At 41.2% G+C, this 18538-nt stretch overlaps 1 protein-coding gene across 15 annotated transcripts; it reads right to left on the bottom strand.

Moving 5' to 3' along the window:
* Positions 1-4552: 4552 nt before the first annotated feature.
* FAM111A (FAM111 trypsin like peptidase A) lies at positions 4553-17654 on the bottom strand. Of its 15 annotated transcripts, none has more exons than XM_044750150.2 (5): positions 17399-17654; positions 14491-14594; positions 14029-14217; positions 10961-11078; positions 4553-8576 (listed from the first exon to the last, which is right to left on the bottom strand). In XM_044750150.2, the coding sequence occupies exons 4-5, from the start codon at positions 11039-11041 to the stop codon at positions 6840-6842; spliced, it is 1818 nt and encodes a 605-aa protein (XP_044606085.1). In that variant the 5' UTR covers positions 11042-11078; positions 14029-14217; positions 14491-14594; positions 17399-17654; the 3' UTR covers positions 4553-6839. The 15 variants fall into 15 exon arrangements, with proteins under 15 accessions (XP_044606085.1, XP_044606082.1, XP_070343941.1 ...); XM_044750147.2 differs by having other exon boundaries at positions 14072-14214; positions 17399-17644; XM_070487840.1 differs by having other exon boundaries at positions 14072-14214; positions 17383-17613.
* Between the last annotated feature and the right edge of the window lie 884 nt (positions 17655-18538).

The following is an 18538-nucleotide window of genomic DNA, read 5'->3' as shown; positions in this document are numbered from 1 at the left end:
CAAAAAACGCACAAAAATGCAAAAAATGTGATGCTAAATTTACAGTGAAAAGGATACAATTATAATACGAGAGCTAAAAACGCCAGTGCATGGTCTTGTTCCACCTCAGCTGGGAATGTGTGCATCAAGCAACTCAGTTTTTTGCTGCTCTGTGCACAATCGCACATGACCAAAAGCACCATGTGTATTGATTTTGGGGGTTCAAATTAATTTTAGGGAGTAAGCAAATTTGCAAATATATAGTCTGAAAATAACGAGAATATTCAGGCTGAGAAATGATACTCATTTTGTTCTGTTTTATACTTCATATGTTACTCCAAGGGTCACACTGAATTTGAATTTTCACCCAGGAGGCATCCCCTTAGGGAATGATGCACTGAATAGGGGAAAGATCCAATCATACTGTAGCACTGGTAGATACCTGTTGAAAAAAAGGAAATTGTGGCAAAAGACTACATTACCTTATTCTCCACTCTCTCGCCAACAGTAACAAGATGCTCAACACATAAATTAATATTTGTGGAGTGGGTGTATCAATGCAATTGCTGGTGAGTCTCATTTCCTGGTATCCACCTTCCCACACCTTTTCATCTACTCCCTCTCCCTTCTCTCAATTTCTCTGTCAGTTCAGCTTGTAACTTTCTGGCTGGCACTCAATGCAAACTTACTCCCTGATCCATTATTATTATGATTGTATGATTGCTTCCTAACCACACATCCTTCCTTCTTCCTCAAGGAAGCCAAGCTCCTGAGGGGCACAGACTGCACTAGGCTTTGTTCAATCCTCCTCTCAATCTGTATCCCTCTAAGTAGACACAGCACCCCTTCCCTGCTTGGCCTTTGTGACACCTCACATCTTGGGCTCCCAGGTGCCTGCACCTGGTTCCTTACCTGCTCATTGATTACCACACCTTTCCTTGCAGTGAGCATTCTGGACAAAGTCCAGAAGTTTTAGTGGAGGAAATGAAGGGAACCAGAGGTTTAGTAGAGGAAGTAAAGAGACTGGAGAGATCTGGGGACTGACAAACAGGGGACAAATGTTGGCTGCTGCTGAGTAAGAAAGGAGGGAGAGGTGGATCCAAATGAGGTGCTGGCTTTGAAATGGGTTCCAGCCTGGAGGGAAACTAATGGGCTTCCTGGTCTTCTTTCTCTTCACCCCTTTGTCACACCACCCCAACTTTCCCTTCTCAGGCTTTTTCAGATGTTTATGTCGTCTTCTTCTTATTTTTAATTCCCTCAAGGCCTTTCTCTTGGTGTGTGTCAAATTTCCCTCTTCTTTCCCTTATAAGGACACTAATCATTAGGTTTAGGGCCCACCTTAAAACTAGGATGAACTCTTCTAGAGATTCTTAACTTAATTACATCTGCAAAGACTTGATTTCTAAAAAGAAAAAGTCACATCCACATTCACAAGTACTAGTGGCTAAGGCTCAGACATATCTTTTGGGGGGACACAGTTCAACCCACTACAACCTCTGTAACTTTTCTATTATGTAACCTAAATACTAATACATTCTGCCCCATAAAAGAGCCCTGGTTAACATTTCCCCTAAGTCCGTGGTCTCCTCTCTCAATTTCAGAAGTTCAGAGCTCAAAAGTACCATAAAGATAATTCAGTTCAACATGTTAAAATAAGATTTGGGGTGGGTGGCGTAGAGGTGGGTGGCTGATTTTGCCCAGTGTTTTCAGCAGTTTGCATGGCAAGGGAAGAAAGGAATGCTCCAGATCTTCATGTCTTCTGACACTTTGTCCCCAGGGAAGCCAGGAGACAGAATTGCGTTTAGGGCTCCTGGTGATCTGGAATGGTTATCCAGGCTCCAGAGGTGGTCTAAAACCTGCTTCCCCGCTCAGGATGACTTTCCACCTTAGATGCCTTATTTTCTCATTTGTCAAATTGAGATGATGACAAAATTTACCTTCTAAGATTGTGCAAAATGTAAATGTGATATTGCATTTAAAGTTTTAACATGGCCCTAAATATTAAGCACTGCGTAAAATGTTAGCTACTGTGATAACGTTATCAATGGAAGAGAGACGAAAGAGAATGGAAAGAAATGAAGAACTGGAGATGAGGGGTCAAGACTTGTTGATAACATAGATATGGGAGAGGAGGGGAAATGAGTGACCAAAAATACTTCCAAAGATTTTAGTCTGGAAGGCTAGGTGGGTGGCGAGGCTGTGAAAAGAATACAGACACCAGGAAAAAGCAGATTCAGGGGGTGCAGGGTGGGGGTTCTTCATGGCTTGGTTTCTAACAAGTTGGGTTTGAGGGGACTCTGTCCAGGAGTTTGACTTGCATATTTGTGCTCCTGAGACATATCAGGGCTAGAACTAATAATCATGGAATGATCCAGAGACAGGTACTAGGGAAGCTGACCCATGACTGCAATTGCCAAGTGGAGAATAAGGGAGTGAAGAGGATGAAAGATGGGATTCCAAAGGAATATTTGGATAGTATGAAGAGAAAGAGGAGTGAGGAATGGCTTGAACAGTGGAAGGAAAGTCAAGTGCCATAAAAAGCTAAGAATAAAAAGATCCTTTAAGACGGGAGACAAGCATTTGTCAGGGTGTAGGGAAGGGGCAAGTGTCAGATTAAAATAGGGTGATACACGGAGATTCTTTGGGGTGCTAGAGTTGCTTTGCATCCTGATAATGGTGGTGATAATAAGAATCTTCGCATGTGTTTAAAACTCATAGGACTGTGTGACAAAAATAAAAGAGCACAGGGGCTGGGCCAGTGGCGTAGAGGTTAAGTTTGCACACTCTGCTTCACAGCGGCCTGGGGTTCCCCAGTTCGGATCCCGGGTGCGAACCTATGCTGTGGCAGGTGTCCCACATATAAAACAGAGGAAGATGGGCACAGATGTTAGCTCAGGGCCAATCTTCCTCAGCAAAAAGAGGAGGATTGGTGGTGGATGTTAGTTCAAAGCTAATCTTCCTAAAAAAATAAATAAAAAGAAATAAAATACGAGTGCATATTACTGTATATAAATTAAGAAATAAAAAGGACAGCCTGTAGAAAAGTTGATAAAAGGTCAATGGATTTGATCAGAGGTCAGAGGTTCCAAGGAGCAACTGTCCTTTCTCCTGTCTTTTGGATTTCCCATCCATTTCCCTTCTTCTCAAGAGCTGTACAAACTTGGCCAAGTTCGTTAACCTTTTTGTGCCTCAGTTTCCTTATGAGTGAAATGGGGCTAATGAAAGTACCTACCTTAGAGGGCTGATGTGAGGATGCAGAGTTATCATAAAGTACTTTTAAGACAGTGCTTAGCCCATTATCAAGCTATATAATTTTTTTAAAATACTGATAAGAAATCAAGGCTCAGGGATTTTAAGTAACTATCCCAAGGCATATCAGCTATATATATTGGGCAGTTTTCAAAATCTGAAATTCAAAATCCTTTCTGGATGTCTTCAAAGGTGTTAACAGGCAGAGAGCGTGATAGAAAAACAAGAGTTTGTGTTTCAGTGTGAAAGACGGGAAGGGATGAAATAAGGAAATTAATGTTTTGGAAGAGAAACCAAGGTAGAAATGAGAAGTGAAAGGCCATGATTAAAGCTTTTGTGAGCTCACCTGGAATTCTCATGAGGAAAATAAGGAAAGACAGAAAAGAGATGGGCTGTATGAAAAATCAAAAGGCGGCAGGAAGAAGTAGAATTTTTCCTAGCTGTGTCCAATTTTGGCCTGAGTTTTCACTTGATAATTCTCTGTGATGGCATCAGATATTAAACATGGCCGAATATTTCAGCTGAACAAAAACACCTGGTGATAGGATTTGTTTATAGCATAATTTATTTGTAGGACATGGTGAATACGCAGGTGACTTGCAGTTAGTAATCAGTTGTAACATACACTTCCTGATAAACACTGGGTTACAGCCTTGCTTACAATGATAACTGATGATTGTATATATGTGCATGTATCGCATGCTTGTGTGTGCTGGCTACCTATTGTCAGTTTAGCAGCATCACTACTTCCTTATAAAGCTGAGAATTATTTTCCTCAAATCCCTGTGTTTTCTGGGTTGCATTGGTAACAAAAACTCATAAAAATATTGGGCGGTGGAAATGAAGTGGAAGTCATTACTGGAAGATTGTGGCAGTCAGGCAGGACTTTGGCTCCATAAGCTCCCACTTGTACGTTATGTCTGATGCTGCAACTTTGCAACCTCTTTGTAAGCTATCACTTTACCATCATGGAGACAAGACATGGCAACTTCTCAGACTTTCCCACGTCAATCAGCAACTTCTATCTGTTTTCCAATGCTTTAGGTTGACATCCTCTGGCTGCAGTCTGACAGATTTTCTCTTCCTGTGCTCCTTCCATATTCATACAACCCCAATTCATAACTAAATACCTGATTCTTACTGTGTTTGTAGTGGCTTTATTCTTCAGAATCCAGACTGATACTGTAACTACGTGTACATATGCTAGATCATCCAAAACAGCCCCAATTTCCTGAATGAATATCATAATTCCCTGAAGAATACCAGGCATTACAACAGTATTAATATGCCTAAAATCCAAAAAACTGACAATACCAAACGTTGGTGAGGATGTGAAACAATACGAACTCTCATTTATTGCTAGTGGGAATGCGAAATGGTATAGCCACATTGGAAGACAGTTTGGCAGATTCTTACAAAGTTGAACACAATCTTAGCATATACCACAGTAATCACACTTCTAGGTATTTACCCAACTCAGTTGAAAATTTATGTTCACACAAAAGCTTGTACGCAAATTTATTTAGAATCACCAACTGTAAGCAGCCAAATTATCTGTCAAAAAGTGAATGAATAAACAAACTGTGATATATCCACACAATGAAATATTATTCAGCAATAAAAAGAAATGAGTTTTCAATCCATGAAAAGACATAGAAATACTTTAATTGCGTATTGCTAACTGAAAGAAGTCAATCTGAAAAAGCTAACTAGTATATGATTCCGTTTCTATGACACTCTGGAAAAGGCAAACTACAGGGACAGCACAAAGGTCAGGGGTCACCAGGGGTTCAGGGGAGAGAGGAGGGATAAATAGGTAAAGCACATGGGAATTTTAGGGTGGGGAAGTGATTCTGGATAACATTGTAATGATGGATACATGACATTATGCACTTGTCAAAACCCATAGAATTTACAGCATGAAAAGTGAACCTTAATGTATGCAAATTTAAGAAATCATTTAGGAGGTCAAGGGACCAAAGGAAAGAAGGCAGGCTGTGACAAGAAAATCTTAACTGTATTAAAAAAACCTATGAAACAACCTCACTGAAGGAGATGAGGGAAAAGGTGCTCACCTAAGAATGAGTCTTTAAGATGAAAGTCAAAGGAACCTGCCCATAAACACTGTACTCAAGGTGATAAAGTTATTTCCCATCCAAGTACAGTGAACAATAACAATTTTGTTTGAGATCATTTCTAGCCAAGTATTTAGTTTCTCACTAAAAATTAACTGCATCCCTAAGTTTTGCTACTGATTGACTCACACATTTTCTTTTTTTTTTTTTTTTTTGAGGAAGATTAGCCCTGAGCTAATTACTGCCAGTCCTCCTCTTTTTTGCATAGGAAGCCTGGCCCTGAGCTAACATTGTGCCCATCTTCCTCTACTTTATACGCGGGATGCCTACCACAGCATGGCGTGCCAAGCGGTGCCATGTCTGCACCCAGAATCCGAACCAGCAAATCCCAGGCTGCTGAGAAGTGTAACAGGCGAACTTAACCGCTGCGCCACCGGGCTGGCCTCAACCCACACATTTTCTAAGCACGTACATTCCATGTGCCAGATATTGCAGATAATGAGATGAACAAGTCTCAGATCCTGCCTTCAAGCAACTGAATTTAGGGGAAGATATGGAAGGTTAAAAAAAATAACGGTTACACTACTTTTAGAGTATAAAACTGATTATTACCTAATCTTATCTTAATCAATTCTTCACATTGCTTGACTTTAAAATAGGGATAACAGAGAGCCAGCCCTGACGGCCTAGTGGTTAAAGTTCAGCACGCTCTGCTTCAGCGGCCCAGGTTCCGTTCCTGGGCTTGGAATCATACAACTTGTCTGTCAGTAGCGACGCTGTGACAGTGGGTCACACAGAAGAACTCACAACTATACACAACTATGTACTGGGCCTTTGGCGGCGGATGGGGGAAGAAGAAGAAAAAAAGGAAGAAGATTGGCAACAGATGTTGGCTTAGGGCTAATCTTCCCTTGCAAAAAAAAAGTAATCATTAGCAAAAATGAAAATTTCTTAAAAAAAGTAAAATAGGGATAATAAGGACTAGCTTCTTCATGTGCTTAGAAAAATGCTTGGCACCTAGGAAGTCACCAATAATTATTATTATTTTAATTTCTAGCTTGCATACTTAAGAATGGTTATTTCTGAATGTCATTTCAGGAGACTTTGCCCTCACACTTTACATATTTCCTGATTAAATTTTCTTTTTTTTGTTTTTATTTTTTTGCAGGGAAAAGTTCACCCTGAGCTAACATCTGCTGCTAGTCTTCCTTTTTTCTTTTTTTTCCCTCCCCAAGGCCCCAGTACATGGTTGTATATCCTAGTTCTAAGACATTCTAGTTCTTCTATGTGAGGTGCCACAGCATGGCAACTGACAGACAGGTAATGTGGTTCTGTGACCAGGAAATGAACCCTGGCTGCTGAAGTGGTCAGAGTGGCAAACTTTAACCACTAGGCCATCAGAGCTGGCACTAATTATTATTACTGTTGACGAAACTGACCATTTGGAATTTAGAAAACTATCATCATTGCCTACGGAATAGCAACTCCACAGGTAATCCGCTTAAAACTAGTAAACAGACCAAATTCTCACTGTCCTCAATCCTCATCACTCATCATTTCTACATCTTGCTGATTTATACATAGTTCTTCATACCATGCTCCATGATTTTGCTTAATATCAAGGAGGATGGATTTGAGAGTAGGGCCAAACTCAATGATAGTGGGAACTGTGTTTGGGTACAAATAAGGGAAGCCAGCAGTATGCATGGCCACCAATGAACCTTTTGAATCAAACACTGGGGAGCCAGAAGACCCCCAAAAAAAAGAGGTCTCATAGGTAATCACATCACGGTTGTAAACTACTTCCTGGAAACTACTTTGAGTGAACATATGGATCCACTCCCTAGCATAATCACAACCCTGTGCTTCTCTAGCCTGAAGATTTTCCTGACATTTCTCTACTCGCTGACCTTGAGGGATCACAGCACAAGCATCAGTAGACTTTGCCTCTCCATTTGGGTGGCCAATAATATACAGCAGCCCACTAACAGGTGTGGGAGAAATTCCATTATACAGTCCCGAAGGTACTTTCTGTCCATTTTCCTTCAGTTTCAGAACAGCATAATCAAGAGTTTCATCAGATATCTCAAACCAAGGTTCAACAAAAAAGCAATTCTCTTCTTTTTCTGGGAGCCCTTCATAACCAAATGTCACTCTCACACACTGACCAACTATGTCTGCCCACTTACTTGGCTCTATACCTTGTCCCACAATGTTATTTATTACATGTCGACAAGTGAAAATGAACAACCCTCTAAAAACAAAGCAGGTGGCAGAACCCATATTTCCATTGTTGTCCCAGGATATGTACCCAATTGAGTTACTGAGATGAGAAAGAAGTTTGTGTACTTTAACCAGAGTAGAGTTTTTTGTCAGTTTCCCAAAGTTTGTTTTATGCAATTTAAATAATGAAGTTTTCCCCTTTATTTTTTTCATTTCTTTCTCAAAATTTTCTCTGATTTTTTCACGTTCTCTTTTCAAACTGGGGTACTGGTCCACAATTTCTTCACTCAACACACAAGTGTTTATTTCCTCTAACTCAGGATTCAGAGCTGCTGCTGCCCTGGAGCCCCTTCTTTTTTCAACCTCGATCTGAAAGAGCTTGCCTTCTAAGTCATCAACAGGCTGTGTGTTTTCTAAAATGGAGTCCAAGTTTTTAATGAGTTTCCAATCATCATTCTCCAGACAGGAAAGAAACCTGCCATCCTTGCACAGAGCATCCTTGATGGTTTCTCCTTTGAAAGCATAGATGCAGAGTTTGCACCCTTCTTTGTGAAGTTCCCCGCGTTTGACAATCCTTTTTTTCCTCTTCCCAATTGCATGAATATAAAATTTGACACAGTCAGTAGATACCTCGTCATGCCGGCCAAATACCTGGTTCTCTTCTTTCTGCTTACTTTGGGCAAATGTAAGTACCACGTGACAGTTTTCCGGAAAACAACTGAGAGGCATTCCCAGGTTTATATATCCTTCAATTCCTTCTGTGCCTCGCACCAGCATTTCTTTGCCTTGCTGAGTTTCTATCTCTTCTTTGACAGCCTTAAGAGTGTTGAGTGCCACGTATAAGCTATCCCTCTCATTATGTGTGAGCTCGTGTTTCATCTTTTTGTTTTTCTTGTGATTTACATCCAAGGTAACATAAATTGTCTTATTTAGGGGCACAGTCTGGTCTTTGGGTCCTTGAGCCTGGGTGTTAGAGATATCTTTTGGACCTTTTCTAGAGCCCGTCTTCATTTGAGAAATACTGGAATTATTCTGTTCTTTTTTATTGACCTAAAAATAAATGTTAAATACTTTAAAACTCTAAATGCAACTCTAGTTTTTTGTTTCTGTTTTTAGTACATAATTCAAAAAATTTCTATAGGAAACTCAGAACCAATCTCAAAAGGCCAGTGAATACAAAGAAATCAGAGTTTGAGTTGGGATTCAAAATATAAGGTGAGTTTCCTGTCCCATCAGTCAGATAAGCTCTTCATACTGCCACACTAGTGCATTTTTCTGGGAAATGAGGAAAGAAATAACTTTTTTTCAACTGCATCAAAAACAGAGATGCTTAAAAGTCTGCCAGCTCTCTTACAGTGTTATTTCAGGTCTTGTTTACTATTTTCAGCTGTATAGTTTTTATTTTTTTCTGAGCATAGTGATGGATTGCACCAAAAATGTCTTCTTAAAGCTCCAAACTCGGCAAGAATAAGTTATCGGGATTTATTATGCATTAAATGTTAAAAAAAACCATGATTAGTTAACTAATCATTTGGTCGTAATAATATAGTTATTTATAATAAAAACTTTGATTCACCTGGCATCTATCATGAAAAGAGTGCAAATTATTTCCTCTATTATATCAATTAATTCCTAAATCCTAGGAAATGAGGAGGAACAAATATGGCCTCTCTGTCCTTTTGGTGGAGAAACGGAAGCACAGAAAGTTCTCCCTGTAAGTGCCTTTTCTGGGGTCACATAATAACCAATGAATGAAGTGAATATCAGAACTCCAATACCTAGTCTAGTATTTCTTCCATTAGACTATATATTCTTTTTGTAAATTTTCTATCATTGATTCCCATTATCATAGGGCATTATCTTAAAAATCAGGGGTGGGGGAGGGGAGAGGAATTACGTAAGGAGAATTAATAAAATAGCAGAAATTCAATGAAAAATTAAGAGCATCTGATTCCTATATTTAAAAGATACATTTTACCCAAGTCAGATTCATCATGGCAGGGGTGCCAACAGATATGGGTTCACATGCCAGCGATGCCACTTGCTGGTAATGGAATAACAATGCCAGGATTATTGTACAGATTAAGTATAACATCACATGTGACAATGCCTGGCACAATGACCTGCACATTATACGTTAATTTTTACTTTCCTTCTTTGTAATGGTATTAATATTCTGGATCAAAAAAAAGGAATGTAACATAATATAAATTTACTCTGGGACTTCATACAAAGTCTCAAAGAGTACCCCTTCAGCCTAATGCTGCCAAAACATCCAAAAATGCTGTCATACACCCCATCAGAACAATGTAATGGATTTCCAACTATTCAAAGGATTCTTGGGCGGATATGGACACTTTCAAAAGGGGATCTGGTGTAGTACCTGATTATTAGCTCCCTCTGTTGTGGAACAGAATAGAGAAAAACAGAATTAGACTTCTCTTGGCTTTTCTAGATATTTGGATGTTTTAGTTAAAACCAGGGTCAAAGAAAAGTTAAAGGCTTTTAAGTTGCATTCTCAGATGTTCACCATTTCTCAGACTCCTTGATAAATTCAAGGAGCATTTTAGACTCAGAAAAGGATGTGATGGTTTGATATGATAACAAAGCCCAGTTAATAGAAAGAGCTCCAACTTAATGTCAGTAAATAAACTGAAGTCCAAGACTTCACTCCACTTCTGCCTTAAGCAGCAACTCACTTCTCTTCTCTTCTTATAAACAAATTGAGGATAATAAAATCCTTCCTGACTGCCTAACAAGGTTACAGTAAGAGTAAACATTTAAAAAATTGTTTTATAAACTGTAAAGCACTATATAAATGTAGGTTATTATTGTTATCAAATAGATCAGCCATATTTGGGATGGTATATATTTTCATGCTTTGAAATAGCATTGATTTTGTCTTATTACATAGTTTAATACATTATATTTGATATTTTGCAGTTGTTCAGGAAATGTTACAATAGCTTTTTTTGTGCATGTGAGGAAGATCGACGCTAAGCTAACATCTGTTGTCAATCTTCCTCTTTTTGCTTGAGAAAGATTGCCATTGAGCTAACATCTGTGCCAATCTTCCTCTATTTTATGTGGGATGTTGCCACAGTGTGGCTTGACAAGCGATACTATGTCTGCACCTGGGATCTGAACCTGCAAACCTAGGGCCGCCAAAGCGGAGTGCAAGAACTCAACCACTACGCCACTGGGCCAGCCCCCACAATAGCTTTTTATTAAAGGCTGCTTTGATATGGCCAAGATTTTTACTAAAACTCCTCCCCGCCACCACCTCCCAAAATAGAAAGAATAAAATGGATGAGAAACTTACTTAATATTCCCCACATACAATGAGATAATTTCTTGACAGGAAGAACTATGAATCAATGTGAAGGATAGCTAAGTCTAATATCAAGATATTCTATAAATTGTTACAAACATACCTGAGAAAAATAGTTATCAATTTTCATATTACTCTTTTCATCAAATGGGATCTTCTGTGACCTGCGCTTCTTAGGGCTCATGATGGCTTGAAGACGAATAGACAGTTCAGCTGAAATACTAATTTCAAAGAGGTTCAAGTTACAGTAGTATCTTCATAGCTATTCTTAATTGTACAGAGGATAAGATTAACAGGGACCCCATAGCCCACCTTTTCCTTCAGCTCCAGCTTTGCTCTCCTCAGAGATGTTAACTGAGCAAGTAGACAGTTTTTCTATCAACTACAATCACCCCAACAATAAAAGCTCCCTTTTATAGAGCACTATACTAAATACTTTACAAAAATTATCTCTAATCGCCCATGCCCACAGATACTATGCAAAGCAGGTATAGCTGCATTTTGTAGATGGGGAAAGTGTAACTCAGAGAATGTAGATGACCTGCCCAAGACCAGAGCTACACGGCAGAGATGGAATTCAAATGCAGGTATAAATACCCGACAGAAGGGTTTGCAGTTGGAGAACTCAAAAGCGTGTTCTAGTTACATTGATGTTAAAATCTAGCCTCTGTTTAAGATGGAGATAGTACAATTGCAGGGAAACAGATGGAAAAGGAACTGGGTGATACCATGAAGATAAATCAAAATGACAGCTTGCCCTTTATCTTTCCTCTGATGTCTCCCCAGAAGAAAATGAACAATGTAAATAAAATAGTGAAATCCTCAATAGTGATAAATACCACTAGAAGGAAAACCACAGAGGGCAGCAGCTGTCTATGTTCAGTATCTCAGTATCTAACACAACGTGTGGCACACGGCAAGCCCTCAATAAAGATACATTTGTAAAGATACATTCAATGAATGAATGGAGTATGCATATGATGTACTATGCCCGGTTCTCAGTGCTCTTCATAAACTACTTCACATACTTCTTACAGCCCTGTGAGATAGACATTATTAGTCCCATTTTACTAATAAAGAACTTGAACACTTAGGGAAATTAAACTATTTACTCAAGGTCACAAAGCCCCAGAAAGTATACTTTTAATGACTTTTGATTATGAACATTTTCAAATATTAAAAAAAAACAAATAGTATAATGAACTTCCCTATACTTATCACAGTTAATAATTGCTCATTTTTTGCAAATTTGTGTCTTTTTATTTTACTAGACTATTTTACAGTTAGAGACATCATAATATTTTAACCCTAATTATAATCTTCCATCTCTAAAAATTTAAGACTTTTTCTTAAAGAATTATACCACTAATTTATTCAGAACAAGATTTAATTGAAGTAGACAAGCTGTCTTTAATTAGTATGGCTCTTAAGTCTCTTATTCTAGAAAAAGCATTGATTTGTTGAAGGGAACAGAGAAGTCGTAGAATGTTCACCTTCTGGGTTGCTTTTTGATGTTTTTTTAATTTATGCTCTGGCCCCTGTATTTCTTGTCAAGTAGAAATTATCTAAAGACTATGTTTATTCTCTTAACCATTTCACTACAGAGCAGGAAACCTGGCTTCATCATTTACCAGTAATATGCTAGCTAGGAAACTCACTTCAGCCTTTCTGAGCCTTTGTGTTCTCTTTGCAAAATGAGGCAATGATTCTAAATGAGAGAATGAATAAGAAAGTGCTGTATCCATGTTTGTTTTCATAATACCATCTGGGTTCAAATACCAGGCTACCATTTACTATCTTCACTCTCTGCCTCATTCTCCACACCTCCAAGATGGAAGCAGCAACAGAATCAGCCTCTGTTGTTGTGAAGATTAAAAAATATAAAGCATGTAAAGCCTTTAGAACAAGGCCTAGCACATGACAGATTGCCCAGTAAATATTGCTGCTGTTAGTATTATCAACAACAATATCCTTACCACTGGCATACTTTTTTTTTTTAAGCTTTTTGGTGAGGAAGATTGACCCTAAGCTAACATCCGTTGCCAATCTTCCTCGTTTTTTTTCTCCCCAAAGCCCCAAAGTTGTAAGTCCTGCTAGTTCTTCTATGTAGGATGCCACCACAGCATGGCTTGATGAGCCCTGTGTAGGTCCATGCCCAGGATCCGAACCAGGGAAGCCAGGCAACCAAAGTGAAGCACATGAACTTAACCACTACACCACCAGGCTGGCCCCAGGGGTACTTTTTAAGGAGCAGAGAACTTGGGGAAACAAAAATAGATACATAAAATTAAGGAGCTGGGCTATGTTGAGAGATCCTTGAAGGCAGGAACTTACTGCCTAACAACAAAGAGAATTTGGGGGTTCAGTGTGTCTGTTGATGGTGACCCATCCTATGGAATTGAGAGAGGCCTCAGATGCTTTAAGAGTGATTATTACACATGGACCAAAAAAGGAATATAAAGTGGGCAGAAACGAATGTGAATTTTGCACTCCACTGGAATGAACTAGAGCAATCACAGTGGAGAGGAGCAAGAGGGTAAGAAACTAATACCCCAATACCCTCCTCCAACACGGTTTCCAGCATCCAGTCTGAACCATGTTCCATCAAAACGTGAAGTGTACTATCCCACTCCAAGTTCTGTTTTATAGCTGGAGAAGCAGAGGCTCTGTGACCTGAGGGCCTTGCCCTATGTCCTACAGTAAAGAGATAAGGCAATACACTTGTCCTATCTCAGTTTCCAGCCCACCCAAAGGCTCCCCCTTGGAATTCTTCTCCCCATCAAATCCCACCCTCTCTCTCTCTCTCCCCCCCCACTCCTGTTTGTCCGCCTCCCTCTCTCTGCTTCCTTCTCTTTCCCCCTCCTTTGTCCTCCTCCTTTCTCTCCTCCTCCCTCTCCTCCTCCTACAATGCCCTCTCCCTCTCTTTTCTCTCCCTCCTCTCTCCTCTCAGGCACTCCCAAGCCTGAGCTGAACCAAGCTGTTGAGGGATCAGAGGGATCCCGACCGACCCTAGACTTCGTCCAAACCTACCACCCCGCTCCCCTCAGCACACAGAGTGACAACAAGCAGCCACTGAAATAAAACCTGTGCCTTCTTGTCCCCCCAGGTGGGCCGCGCCCTCTGGCCCAGACCTCGGAGCGCCCCCCCCCCCCGCCGCAGCCCCTTCCTTACCCTTCCAGCCCCGAAGGCTCCCGCGCACCTGTCCGGCGCTCACCTACTCCGCTGCGCACCTCGCCCGCCACAGCACCCGGGACTCGAACCCAGCGACCAACCGAGGTCAGTTCTTGTTAGAGGAAGTGAAGGCCTCTGAGCTCCTCCGAAGACAGCCTGCCAAGGAGGGCGCGCCCACTTCAGCTCCTACTGCGAGAAGGGGAAAGGCGGGGCTAAGGGTTGAAAAAATTTCCCGCCTTTTGGGAACTGCTGTGCATCAGGCCCTTTCGTTACTTTCGCTTTCATATTATCCACCCGACTTCTTCCAGCCTAAGCCTCCCACCCACCTCTGCCCACCACCATCTCTCTTGGTCCTTTATTTTCCACCCCTTCTCCACCAGCCTGAGGTTTTTCTGCACAATGCCCTGCCAATGAATTTTCCCCAAACTCCAGGTCAGCCCCAGGAACAAAGGAGTAACTCACCTAAGAGGCCAATCTGTCCCAAACCGAGCTGTCACCCGCCTGCACTTGAAAATTCGAGGGAACCTTTCGCTTCAGCCGGGGACTCTGCGCTCTGGGGCAGCAACCTACGGAATGGGGCATCTGACCAATGACAGACAGATCATGGTATAGCAACACGCCTACGACGGAAGGCGATTGGCCGCGCGCTACCCAGCGAGCGGCGCGCGGACAAAGGTGAGCGCAGAGCCATCGCCTCCGCTAGTGGAAGCAAATGCCCGGGCTGCGAGTAGAGGGGAGCCCGCCGCTGTCCCTCCCTAATCAGGATCATGCCCCATTACTCCATTGCTCACTGCCATCAATGCCTGCTTCATCTTTCTTTGATTCCGTAGTCCCAAATTCGAGAGTTCCAGTGAGGGGTGGGTCGCGGTGGGCTGGGCTTGAGAGACGCGGGAGCAGGAGGCCCGGGAGAAGGAGCGAGAACGTTGGAAGCGGGCCCCTCCAGGAGCCCCAGCCCCACGCACGGGAACCCGCTGTGGAAGTGGGGCGGGAGGATGGTGGAGGAGACACGTCACCTGCTCCAGCGCACAGGAGGCACTGCGGGTGGGTGGGTGGGTAGGAGAGGGCTTGGGCGACTCGGGCTCTTCCCCGGAGGCAGTATTCCCAGCAGTTGGGACACCCCCACGAGTATGACAATCAGGAAGAAGCCGCGAATGCAGGCGGTGGGAGTGGACGACCTTGTCATATATTGATTCTCCAAATGTCCAATATGTGGAGAAGTTTACAATCCGGATGAAGACGACAATATGGACTCCAGGAAGATGCATCTCAAAGCTGACAATCAAAGAACTCCATGGGAAGGGGCTTGCAAAGGCAGCCAGCTGTTTAAGGATCTGCATCAAGAGCAATGTGCAAGTATTTCATGCTGTGTCAGAGAAGGGATCAAGGTCACAATGGTGGCAGCTCTTATGCAATTGACAGAAGAAGATGATGTATATAAAGTGATAGGGTTGAAAAGTGTGTTGGTAACTACAATACAGGTGGCACTTTGGGGGAACCGGCCTTAATATCCATACAAGACATCCAAAGCAGCTAAAATTACTGCTTCCTCTTCTGTGGGTTCTCTAGGGTTTGGCTAGAGAAATCTTTAAAAAGTCAACAACAACAGTAAATTATAGGTACGTTTCATCGCTTTTCATTCTCCGAAAATACGGAGAGGTTTCTACGCCCCTGAGAGTAGTGCATGCAACAATCACCAAGGAATTAGGATTTGGCTGATTCTGTTTTTCATTATGGATTCTGAAGCAGTAAAAGTTTCAGTGACAAGCAAAGGGTGGCAAAGAATACTGGGATTGAAAAGTGCCCAACAGTCTGAGCTATCCTGTTTTGGAGAGCTAGCTTGGTGACTCCCAAACCTGGACAGCATCTTGCCATCTCCACCTGACTTCATAGCCTTTGACAGGCTTTTGAGATACTGCCTGGAAATTAAGAAATGGACCTTAGAAAGCTATGAAGAAGAGTGAAGTTGTCCTTTTTGGAACAAACACAGGCATTGTTGAGGCCACTGCATGTGGAGACAGTATTGAATAAGAAGACTTACAATGACAGAATAAACACAAGTTGTTAGTCCACTGAGAATGTTTGTGTCGACCTGAAGTGTTTTCTGTGGCTTTTCCCTCTCCATTCTTCCTTTCTTCCTTCCTTCTTTTTTTTTTTTTTTTTTTGCCTTTTGTACATTTCAATATATAAACAAAGTAGTGATTTAACAGACAATAGGCTTAACAGCACTTTCTAAAACATGGATGTTAAGAATTCAACATACTGATAGATTTTGTTTATTGAAATAGTGCACAGAAGATTAAATAAAGTTACTATTACAGAGGATATAAAATGTGTTCCTCTAACATCTATGCAACAAAATCTACTATGTAGCAAGATATCTATCATGTTTTTTCTTAAATCTTTATATAATTTTGTATAATTTTAATCATCCTTATATTAAAAACATTTCTGGCTTGCTAAGTTATTTTTTAGCTTATTGGAGAAAGGGTATAAAATAAATAATTCTTAAACCTTAAATATATTTGCAATAAAATATATTTTGGTTTAAGGTAATAGGACAATAAACTTTTTTGGTGAAAGATTACTGTCACACTTTTTCCTCATCATCCCTACATCTTTGGCATTTTCTTGATTTATATTACTAAAGTTCCTTATCTTTAAAACAAAAGACTAAGATTAACATTTTTTTCTGTAGCAAACTTTGGTTATTGTTTTTTTCTTCAAATTTCAGACAAAATGAAGTCAATTTCAAGTTACAAAACATAGCTAGTGAGACCTAAAATGAAATAAAATTCACATTCTCAAGACCATCAACCAAATAAGTTGTAAAAAGCTATTTTGACCATTAAACTTATTTATTTAATCTGACTTCTTTTGTCTTCTAAAGACCAAAGTTCTTATAATTACTATGAAACTCCTATTCTAAGAAAATGGTTTGGGTTCCTTGTCAATGTTTTATCAAAAAGGCTATTTCAAAATTCTTAGACTAGGTCTCCAGAGGATATGTCTTTTCCAATATTAGCTCCAAAGTATTTTTTCTTCCATATTTAATTTGCAGTCAGTAAATAGTTTTTTGGGAGGAAAACTTCTTCCTTGATGGGAAGAAATTAATTTTTACATGCAAGGTAAATATATAATCTGTATCTTTAAAAAATCGCCCTGGTGAGAAACTCTGGTTTGGATCATCTTTAAAGTCAATTGCTAACTAGGCACTTTACAAATTTTAAATCATCACAACACCTCTGCAAAGTGGGGACAATTTTTATCACCCCTATTTTTCAGAGGAGGAACCTGGCCTCATGATTTTAGCCTCTAGGAATTTATTGTTAGATCAGTCTCTGTGATCCAACCCACCTCAGGTCTTCCTCACCTCAGCTCTTCCCCGCTCCGCCTCCTCCGCGTCTTGCCGACCTCACCAGCTTCTCCCTGATCCTCTCGCGGCGCCCATGGAGCTCCTCGACTCGCAGCTCCGAGGTATGACACCGGCGCGGGCAGCCCTATTCCGGGAGTCTCTGCCAAGCGAGCGGAGCCCCTGTGAACCTCACCCAGCGAAGGCGCGTCTTCACCACGAGCGGAGTCTTGCGCGCCGCCTGCAGATGGAGCCAGAGGATGAACCGGTGCAGGGCGCGGGGGCGGAGCCGGAGCTAGGATTGACATCCTTCATACCCAATGGCAGCACGATAGGGAGATAGTTTACCCAATCTTCAGTTTTCTGGGGCAGAGCTTGCAGCGCTTAGGAGACTATTTCCCTCGCTGAGCGTTGGAGAGGTGGGAGAGGTTAGAAGAGATCTGTAAAGTTGCGGAGCTGGTGGTTCTCTCATGTGCTCCTCCGAGATCCATCTGTTGGTCTTAAAGTACTAGAACTGAGGTTAGCTTGGCTTGTTGGGGCTGCCTCACTGCCCCTTTAGTTTGCTAATGATCTGCTTCACCTTCCCTGGCAGTCTCAAATGCCCTTTTCTCCCTCACTCGTGATCCCCTGCATTGTTGTAAAACTGTAAAGGGATTCTTGGCGCAAGGCTAAGGAGTATGCTATTATTAATTCAGCTACCAAATATTTCTGGCCCTGAAAAGGGGAAAGCAGGCTGGACCCTTAAATATATTCTAAGTTATATAGTTTTCTTTTGTAAATCAATGTATTACCTATTAGGAAGTTTAATTCCTTAACCTTAGGTTTCCTCCCTAGCCTTTTTATAGCAGCAGCCACAGCAAAAGCCCACTGCTATGCCCGAGCCAATTGCAGACTCTGTTCCCTGAAGCTTAGCAATTAATTTCTTTACCCACCCTCTCCTCTTTTGCTGGCAATTGGGGGAAGTGATTCAGCCACGTGGTTCAACCAGATGGTTAAACAGACCAGAATCATTAGCCAGATTTCATTTTGAGTGGCTGTGTTTTAGTTTTACTTTAACTGTATAAGTGACCTTCACAATAAACAACAACAACAACAAAACAGGCTGAAACCAATGTGTTTGATGTGGATGGATGGGCATGTCATCTCACCAGCAAGGTGCGG

Source organism: Equus asinus, chromosome 17, assembly GCF_041296235.1.
Source record: "Equus asinus isolate D_3611 breed Donkey chromosome 17, EquAss-T2T_v2, whole genome shotgun sequence".
NCBI classification, from domain to species: Eukaryota; Metazoa; Chordata; class Mammalia; order Perissodactyla; family Equidae; genus Equus; species Equus asinus.
The sequence above is the reverse complement of the archived record's forward strand: the minus strand, read 5'-3'. Positions and strand labels throughout refer to the sequence as shown.

Coding starts and splice junctions, on each gene's coding strand:
- FAM111A (XM_044750150.2), bottom strand. CDS start 11,041: ATGAGCCCTAAGAAGCGCAGGTCACAGAAGATCCCATTTGATGAAAAG. Junction 8,577..10,960: donor TTGATAACTATTTTTCTCAG/GTATGTTTGTAA, acceptor ATTTATTTTTAG/GTCAATAAAAAAGAACAGAA.